At 45.5% G+C, this 10386-nt stretch overlaps 1 protein-coding gene across 1 annotated transcript in view; it reads left to right on the top strand.

Annotated features, from left to right (window-relative positions):
* Positions 1 to 3020: 3020 nt before the first annotated feature.
* Positions 3021 to 10386, top strand: part of LOC146206999 (solute carrier organic anion transporter family member 4A1-like) — a 356838-nt gene continuing 349472 nt past the window's right edge. The window contains exons 1-3 of the mRNA XM_084576032.1: positions 3021 to 3060; positions 3473 to 3524; positions 9708 to 10061. Of these exons, the coding sequence (XP_084432158.1) occupies positions 3021 to 3060; positions 3473 to 3524; positions 9708 to 10061 (446 nt within the window). The remainder of the gene's footprint in view (positions 3061 to 3472; positions 3525 to 9707; positions 10062 to 10386) is intronic.

Raw genomic sequence — 10386 nt, 5'->3', positions numbered from 1 at the left:
TTCGGAAGCAGTGGTCATTCTTGACTTCCTGCAGCAGTTGTTGAGTCTCGTGTACCTATTCTCCAAATCACACTAACAAAATGCAGCGAAGCCCAACTGCCAAGGAAGTAATATTTTATGTTCTGAAGTTCATTTTGAAGGTGTGCTGTTCTCTCAGAAATATAGCTAAGTTGCTGAAAACACCCATTTTTAAGCTCAGCCTTCCTCTACTCATTTTACAGTTTATAGCATTGGCATTTCCAAACCATTCAGGATTTATGACTGGATTATTTGGTGATATGTTTTCCACAAGGTGGGAGAGTTTGCCATCAAATTTGAAAATCTGCAATAGGAGCTCGGTGTTCAAACTCCACTCGATTTGCTTGAAGTTCCACACTTGAAGTTCTGGAGAAGCCATATCAAGTAGTACCAAGCTTTCATTGCTGCTGAAACCCAGCGAATGGAAACAGAACAGTAGGAACACAAAATGAGCACGTGTAACTGACCAAGAGTGATTAGAGATTGAAACTAAGCTTTTCTTGGCCACTAGCTGAAGTTCGAGGCTGACAATGGACCCTGCGGATAAGAAAAAAACAGCCTTCGTAACGCCAGATGGCCTTTATGAGTTTAATGTTATGCCATTCGGGCTGTGTAATGCGCCAGCAACATTTGAACGCTTTATGGACACAGTTTTGCGCGGCTTAAAATGGGACATTTGTCTTTGCTATCATGACGATGTCGTCATATTTGGGAAATCCTTCCAAGAACACAATGACCGTCTAGTACGCGTCTTGAGTTGTCTGCACAACGCCGCCCTAATTCTAAACTCGAAAAAGTGCCGCTTTTGAGAGCGCCAAGCGCTGGTGATAGGACACCTTGTCAATGGTGATGGTGTAATGCCGGATCCCCAGAAAACTGCCGCTGTGCTTTATACATCGCTTTCCTGACGTTGCTTACCCATTAACGTGCCTTCTCAACAAAAACTCCACTTTTGACTGGACACCAGACTGCGATGCGTCATTTCGTCAAATGAAGTTTCTTTTAATATCGAAACCCATCCTACGTCACTTCGATCCTGCTGCAGTGACAGAAGTTCACACGGACGCTAGTGGAATCGGTCTCTGGGCAGTCCTTGTCCAACGGCACGATGAACGAGAGCATGTTATCGCGTACGCAAGCCGTACCCTGAGAAAGCCGGAGCGAAACTACACAGTCACCGAACAGGAATGCCTGGCAGTAGTTTTCGCTGTGCAGCGTTTCCGTTCATATTTGTACGGACGGTCGTTTACTATCGTAACTGGCCATCATTCACTCTGTTGGCTGCGGAACCTTCGAGACCCATGTGGTCGCCTCGCACGCTGGGCCCTCCGGTTACAGGAATATGACTTTGCCGTGGTTTACAAAAGCGGGAGGCGTCATGCAGACGCAGATTGTCTTTCGAGGATGCCAATGGTCACGACTTGACCTGAAAGCGACGATTTCGACAATCATATATCGACCGTCGAGCCAGCGTTCCCCGAAACGAATGTTTTCAAAACGGAACAGCAAAATGATAGCAGTCTGCAGCCTCTCTTTGCCGCCGCCCAAGCCAGCGTACCTACAAGCCGTTTTTGCGTGCGTGATGGCCTCCTATGGAAAAAGAGTTATTCGCCTGTCGGCCAGCGATACCTACTTGTAGTTCCCAAGACGCTGTGAACGGACGTATTGCGTGTTATGCATGATGATCCAACTTCTGGGCATTTGGGATCGGTTCGAACACTCCACCGTGCTCAAGAAAGATTTTACTGGTTCAGAATGCGCTCGACGATTGAACAATACGTTGCCAGTTGCAAGCAATGTCAACGTCACAAACGTCCAACTGCAACTCCATCTGGCTTGCTGCACCCTGTGAAGACCCCGACAGCTCCGTTCGATCAAGTAGGCATTGACCTCGTAGGTCCGTTTCCGAGGTCCGTGGATGGAAATCGCTGAATTGTAATCTGCGTGGACTATGTCACACGTTACTGTGAAACCGCCGCTCTTACATCTGCTACGGCGCATCAGGTGTCGCTTTTCTTGCTGCACTCAGTCATCTTATGACTCGGGCCGCCACGAATTGTCATCACTGATCGGGGCCGACAATTCACTGCTGATGTTATTGAAGAGCTCATGCGTTTATGCTCCGTAACTTTCCGACACTCGACGCCATGCCATCCCCATACAAATGGCTTGACTGAGTGCGTCAACAGAACGCTTATCAACATGCTAGGCATGTATGTGGACGCAGGGCATAAGAACTGGGACACCATACTACCCTTCATCACGTATGCGTTTAATACCGCCACGCATGAGACGACTGGGTACAGTCCATTTTTCCTGCTCTATGCCAGACCGCCACGCTACCCCCTGGATACTATCCTGCCCTTCACAAGCCGTGAAGACCCCTGCCTGGCTGAGACCCTCTGTCTCGCCGAAGAAGCTCGGAGAATCGCCCGATTACGGTCTGGTGCTTCACAAGAACGTTCTAAAGTGCGATACGATGCCAGTCACCGGCGGGTCACGTACTCTGTAGGTGATTTAGTCTGGCTGTGGCGTCCAATTCGGCGCCGTGGCCTACATCAAAAACTCTTGGCCCACTATGACGGACCATATGTGGTTGTGAAACGCATCAGTGACTTAACTTATGCAATAGCCCGCCTGACAGCATCGGGTCGTCGGTCTGCCAAAACCGAACTATGTCATGTTGCCCGCTTGAAGCCGTGTCAGCCTCGCACGACTCACGAACACGCCCAGAGGGCTTAGGCTGAGTAGGGGGGAAATGTCACGCCACTGACGACGATGAAGGATTGTGATGATGTGGGAGAAGAAGAGGAGAAAGCGTTGGTGCCTGAGGGCTAGTAGGCTTCACCTTATCCCACTGCCATACCACTGTAAATAAACACCCCTTTGCTATTTCATCGTAACAATATTTTGGCCTTCACCGAAAATCGAAGAACTGGTCAAGCCAAACGTTCCAGCACGAAGTAGGGCCTTACCAAACAGCTGAGTTTAATAAAAACAAAATGCCTCCTGGCAGTTACCTTCCACTGTGTAGCTACAAAGGTCACTAAGCTCTACTATCTTTCTCGCTGGTTAACGTCATTGCCGTCGTACCAGTGAATATTAATGTTGGAATCCCTTCTTTCAAGTATTTCTGTTCTTTAATTGCCAATTATACGCACTGTATATTTTCTTAGCACTAAGCATTAGCTTTTCATTACGAGCATTTGCACACCTCTGCCCCACAATTTCCATTTTCTTTTTAATTTCTTTATATCATCGATTGATTAATTACAACGATTTCATTAACTTGTCGCCTATCATACAGAAATCAATCGCTATGTTACAGAACCATAAATAACTATGATACGATTCTCTAACGCAGCCCCTATTATTTCGGACAGACCAAGCCGACAACTAGTAGTACTACGCCGACAGCTTTTCGACTGAACGAGCTGTATAAGCTATCGCTTAGCAAATACCCATATATACTACTTGGAAAAAAAAAAAAAAAGCTGCTCTTCCGTGTCTAGTGTTCCAGCGGAAAAATATCAACGGGATCAAATCATTCCGGCCAGCAAGCAACGACGCCCCCTCTCCAGAAGGAACACGTTTTGGGAACACCTCCCCTTTTTAGCCACCCTATATAGCGGGCGCTGTACTTGTTTAAAATTCCCGCTGCTTGTGTGCGTGCGCTAGCCGACCAATTTTTGATGACGTCGCTGACACTTAACAGTGGGCTGACCGGAAAGTGAGGTTTCGGATTACCTCGAAATGATCACGAATTTTTGTTTGTTTTCCAAAGTTTATATAAAAGCACTTTTCCGTCCTTCAGTGCACGGCGGTGCTTCCATATTAGCCTGGGGCCACATGAAACCCAAGGGGAAGCTTCATGACTAGCAAAGCTCTGCATGGCGCGGCAGTGGTTTGCGCAGCTCTTAATGTCCCTGTGCTGCCGCGCCGTGGCGAACAGCGCGTGGCCGAGGAAGAGGAGGAAGGCCGACTGAAATACTACTGAGTGGGTGAGCGCCACAACCGCCGTCAAATAGAGGTAACTTCCATGGAGGAACGCTAGTCATCCTGGCTTTATTCCAGCTCAAAAGATGAGTTTAAGGCACCAAGTAAGCTTGCGCAGTTAGACCTGCGTTCGCATATGCTTGAATAACAGGGGAGCGCTGGACGGTTTCACTGCCTCCAAGGCGCAGGACACATGCTGTTTGACGACATCCGATAACGGCTGTTTACGCTGTGGCGTTTAGTGGCGCGCGTACTGGACAAGGTTTTGTGAATGTAGACATTCATCTCAACCGCCCATTATACCTCGGGTATATGTGCATGTGTTAAGGAGTTATCAACTGTTGGCGTCGCTCGTTGTCAAGCAGCCCTTTCTACCAGTGGATGGCGTTCCCAAAAGCCTACGTATCAGGCGTCAGTAAAAAAAAAAAAAAAAAAAAAAAAAAAAAAAAAAAAACATTAATGATATCAACTGAAAATATTTCGAGAGGAATTAATGCTCTCTCTTCCGTGGTACTATCAGCCAGAGTTGTGCATACTGTAAATTCTCTCGGCGGAAAGAACAATAGATATAGGTGCTGGTTTGGTGTAAAAATTATTGATATCAACTCAAAAGATTTCGAGAGGAATTAATGCTCTCTCTTCCGTGGTACTATCAGCCAGAGTGGTGCATACTGTAAATTCTCTCGGCGGAAAGAACAATAGAGAGGTGCTGAGTTTGGTGTAAAAATAATGATATCAACTAAAAATATTTCTAGGGGAATTATTTAACTAATTTATTTATTTCAATACAGCAGGCCTTATGGCCCAAGCAGGAGGGGCATACACATAGAAAAAAAAGATACCATACACACCACATTTCGGCGAGAAGGAATCATAGTAGTAATAGTAATTATACGAAATTGAACAATCTAACAAACCAAACAGTAGACAATACAAAAGACAACACAATTCGGCGTGAACAAAGGAAACAAATATAAAATAATAATAGTAAAAGTTGAACAGCCTAACCAAGCAAATGATCTTCAAGGGCCTTGTTAAAATTACTACTTTGGAAAATAAATTGTGGCAGCAAATTTCAATCAGAGATGGTCCGGGGAAAAAAAAACTATACTTAAATGAATTTGTTCGGGCAAAGACAGGTTGCAGCGTATGTTCCCTAGTGTGTCGTGATCGTCCGGCAGTAGAAGGTTGGGCAAAGTTAGGTAATGGAATATTTACTTCCTGTAACAGAATCTTACGAAGGAACAAAATTCGGTTTATTTTGCGGTGGACTGAAAGGAGCGAGATGTTATTTTCATATATTAGCTGTGTGGGAGAAACGGATCTGCTGTACGTTTGGAAAATAAACCTGACGGCTTTGCTTTGTACCATTTCAAGAGCAATTATGTTCTTTTTCGTGTGAGGATCCCAAATGATAGAGGCGTACTGGAGCTTAGTCCGAATGATTTTGTTGTATGCCAAAAGCCTAATATTGGAGGGGGGGGAAGAACGCATTTGTGTGATATGCTGTGACCAGTCCAATTGATCGGTGTCAGCCCTAAATACTTATGGCTTGCGACTTGTTTAATATCGGAGTCTTGTAGGAAATAAGTAAATGGGCTGAAATAATTTTCGTCGTTACACGAAGGAGTACAGTTTTCTTGATATTAAGTTTCATGCTGCATTCCACACACCATTGGTCAATAGTTGTCATAGAGGCTTGGAGAATACCATGATCAGAAGGTTCCCCTATCTGCTTAAACACTATGCAATCATCTGCAAATGATCGCCTGGATACAAAATTTGGAATAACATCAGGCAAATCATTTATATCTATAAGAAATAGTAAAGGACTCAATACGCTTCCCTGCGGTACACCCGAAGTGAGACCAAGTGAATCGGAGACAGCACCATTCAATTCAACAAACTGACTCCTCTTTTCCAAGTATCCATCTATCCATTGAATTATATATTGTGGAAGGCCTATTAGCTCTAATGGCAAAATCCAAGAACAATAAGTCAAGAGCCAGACACAAGATGAGTAACTGTTCGGAATTCATATTGGGGATGTTTTTGTTTCTGAGGAAATCCTTAGCCAGAATGGATTCTAGAATTTGGCAACAGCGGCTAATTATTGATACAGGTCGGCAATTAGATATTTTTGATCGATCGCCTGATTTGTGAATAGGTACTACACGTGCCACTTTCCAGTCAAAGGTTAACTCGCTGTACGGAAGGAAACAAAACGAAATATTATTTGGTTTTGTCAATAAAGTTCCTTGAAAAAAAAAAAACAATCTGAAGCATAGCGTTTCGAAAGAGTGTTTGGAATGCCGTCCACTCCACAGCCTTTCTTTGTGTCAAACTGCCGTAGCAATGATAGCACGCCTTGGGTAGAGATAGAAAGAACATTACTAGGATCTATATATTCTTTCGGCTTAGTGAGGACAGGTTTCACTGTGAATGATTAAAAGAATCCGCAATTTTGTGGCTATCAAGCAACATGGTTTTCTATTCCTTTCTCTTACTTAGATTTAAATATGAAGGAAGAACAACTTTGTAGTCATCGTTAATTCTTGCTTTGTGTTGCCTGCGATGTCGTTTTATTTTGCGTTTCGGTGGATAATTTCGCGGGTGACCCAAGAATTCCTTCGATACGGTTTTATTTTTTAAGAGGAACAAAAGTTTCGATAGCAAATAGTATTGATTTTTCAAACCTATTCCACAAAACATGAATATTATCGCTCTCGTTAGTAACTAAACAAGTTTCTAGGTGGTCAATTATGGCAGTGTCGTCTGCTCGATTCAAGTCTCGAATACGTACAGGTGGCATAATCTAAGAAAACCGTTCATAGTTAAGAGACCAACCAAACAATAATAAGTTATGATCTGAAATGCCACGCTCAACACTAAAAATGCCAAAACAAGAAGGGCACTGTCACGGGTGGGTTCTCTAACCATTTGATTCCTAACATGATAGCATTATTGTCATCACATTGTCCAATTCTAGCTAGGCAGGTTGAAATCACCAGTTAATATGTTATTACAATAACGCTTCGCCAACAGGTGATCATACAGTTTTTGAAGGTACAAATATGCAGAGTTAGGGGGACGATAAACTGAATACAGCAGAAAAGATGTACCCCAAAGACATACATTCAAAAATAATCTCTAGTGGTCAGGTATTTGGACTAAAACAGTAACAGCAACAGAAGACTTCCCTATAACGGCAACCCCTCCACTACGAGAACGGTCAAGCCTGTATACTTTGTAACCAATTGGAACAATTATATCGCTAGAGATGCCATCATGTAAGGAGCACTATATGAGGCTCATATGAAAGAAGCAGGCATTCCAGGCTGTTTTATTTACAATGCACCTGGCATTGAGCGAGAGCATGCGTAGTTGGCGCTGCTGAGTCTATGCCTGCTATCTGTCTGAACGATCCGTCTAGCCGGCATTTTGCACGAGTCATTCCAAACATAAAAAGCCTTATCAACACGTAGTTTATCTCCAACTAAATTTACCTTTTTGCCAGAGCCTCTCTCTGCTTTTCCGCTTGGCCAAAAAATTTGCGCTTCCTTAACGTTTCTGCCGAGAAGTCATTTTGAATCTTTTAGCTTCCACACGTTACGCCACACCATTTGCTTCTCAAGATAGTTCACGTCACACCTTTCTGTGAACAGACTCGTAATTACCTTTGGTCGCCGTTTCCTGTTCGTTATTTCTTCCAAATCGACCTCTGCGAGTTTAGCTCTTGTTATTTTGCATTCTCCATGCGCACACCAAAATCAGGCTTTGCTTAATATCTGTTAGGTCCCTGCGAATTGATTTCTGCTCTAACATTTCCGCAAAAGAAGGACCAGAGTTTTAATCTATATCTCCACAAAGCAATAACTTACAAACATCGAAGCAGTCAGCATCGATAAGTAGCAGAGCGCGTGGGCTCGGCACTAACCAGCGTTCTTTCTTCACTTGTAAATAAGCAAGTATAACTAACCCGCAATAAGATGGGAGGCATGCCTAGCACATCGTTCGGTCCGCCCAGCCCACTCTGTTCTCTCTCTTCCGTGATACTACCAGCCAGAGTTGTGCATACTGTCGCTCGTCGGAAAGAACGATAGAGAGGAATTTGGCGTCCCTACGCGCTCAACGTGGACAGTAATTTAACGCAGGCGCCCTTTCTTTGCACTGGATCCTGTAAATAAAGTTTGCTTCCAAAGTAATTTTCTGCTGTTGAGTGTTCGAGCTTGTGCTGCATTTTGGACGGACGCTCCTCAAGTGTGTACAGGAGCAGCATGGATGCTGCGCCCAAAAGTTTTTGTCCGGCGCTATCTTACAAAGCGAAGACATCTTGGACATTGCTACGTTTAGCCGCACAACAAATATCCAAAATCATAGCATCTTGAAGATTTCAGTTGGGCGCTTCCGGAGTTGTCTCCTGTCGTACTCGTTGGTGGCATACAGACATGGTAGTCGGGCAAACCTTACGCCGATGTCCATGTACAACTCGGCTGATTTCGTTCTGACCACCTGACATGCGCGTATGCACTGCGAAAACCATGCATGGCTTTCTTTCAATAGGATCCTGGCAGGAAACTTGGGCCGTACATTGAACCACCGATTGTGCACCGCCAACGGAAAGTCTCTCGCAGACGTTTAGGATGTGGCTTGTATAGTGCCATTCTTAGTCCTCACTCCGCAGGGCCTGAAAACGAGTGTTGTGTTCACAAAACAGTTTGCACTGTGCGTTTTCCCTCGCTATTTCTCCAACACTTTCTCTATTTTCGTCGGCGTACGTTCTCCTCTGTAATAATAAGGCAGTATACACCATTCGTACGCTGTTCGACTGCAGGACACTTTTATTTCATCTCTTCAAAATGCTGTTTGTTAGTGACGATGATATCGGGAACTCGATATGTGCCAAGAAGCATGCGTGCACACTAACACCGAGCACTGACATCGCAGAGTATACTGGCGCTTTTCGTACTTAGTGCGGTCGCACTAAACACAAAAGGTGCCCGTGTACTGTCCGATGTCCACGCACGTCAAGGAACCTCAGGTGGTCCACATTTCTGGAGCCATCCACTACGGCGTTATTCATTAATCGTGCCCGAGCAGACCGATGATGCCAAACGTTCCATGAGCTGGCATGGCGAATGAAGACATGCTCTTCCACAGTGACGCAACAGTCGTCAGCTCCGATATTCAGCTTGTCCTTGACTGAAAAAAAAAAAGGCTTAGGCAAGTTTCTACATAAAATGAGCTAAACCTCTTCACACGAACCATATTGATCAGAATGTCTCAAATATCTGGGCTCTGTGGTGCATCCAACTTTCGATGTACTCCAAAAACTGCAAATGACCGCAAAAACTTACTCCGGGAGCACCTCTACGTCTGCTTTCGTCTCACGAAATATTTACTGTCAGAAAATAAGTGGCGCGACAGGAGAACTTCACAGGAGAGGCTGGGCGGAAACGAATTGGTAACGTGGCGAGTTTACCCTTGAAGCGTTCCTTTATACGTGTGTCGGAAAAGCACCGCACGTGGACGCAGAGTGGACTGAGCTCCACTCATGATCCAAAAAACGCGATTGAAATGAACTGGTTCTGATAACAAAGAAGCATATAAAGCGGAAGTTGATTTGTGCAGGAAGCTGCGGACGCCAGGAGCGACACAATGCACAGCGGACCGGCGGCTGCTCCGGACAGGAGCGAAGCGGAATCGCGCTGTGGTTGGCGGAACGCTCACCCTGCCACGCTGCAGAAATTTGCAACGGCCGAATGGGTGTTGGTCTGCTTCTGTGCTGCAGGCTTCGTGCAGGGCATGGTCATCAGCGGCTTCATTAACGTGTCCTTGCCGACGCTCGAGCGTCGCTTCCACTTGCGCAGCGTCGAGACCGGCCTTATAGTATCCATGTACAACGTGGGGTCGCTGCTGCTCATGGCGCCGGTCACTTTCTTTGGGAGCGAGATGCACAAGCCACGCATCATGGCTACAGGCGTCTTCTGCATGGGCATCGGGTCTTTCCTCTACACCTTGCCGCACTTCCTGGCGCCTCAGTACAAGTGAGTGTTGATAGAGCTAGGACTAGTGCGTAGTGAGGGTTTTTGATTCAGAGTTGAGGCTGCAAATAGGTTTCGTTTGGTCCGTGGTATTTAACGTCCCAAAGCGATTCAGGCTATGAGGGACGCCATAGTGGAGGGTTCCGGAAATTTCTACTCTTGGGATTCTTTTACGTGCACTGATATAGCACAGCTCAGGGGCGACTCTTCGCCTCCATCGAAAAACGGACGGCGCTGCCAGAATGTGGCGGCATAGATATGTTTCGTATGTTTCCTGAAGTGTTCGAAATTGGTCCCAGGGAGAGGTTGAAAGCCGGGCGCCGGATAG

The sequence above is a fragment of the Amblyomma maculatum genome, chromosome 1 (assembly GCF_055883805.1).
Source record: "Amblyomma maculatum isolate TAMU_Amacu chromosome 1, ASM5588380v1, whole genome shotgun sequence".
In the NCBI taxonomy this organism is placed as follows: Eukaryota; Metazoa; Arthropoda; class Arachnida; order Ixodida; family Ixodidae; genus Amblyomma; species Amblyomma maculatum.
The sequence above is the reverse complement of the archived record's forward strand: the minus strand, read 5'-3'. Positions and strand labels throughout refer to the sequence as shown.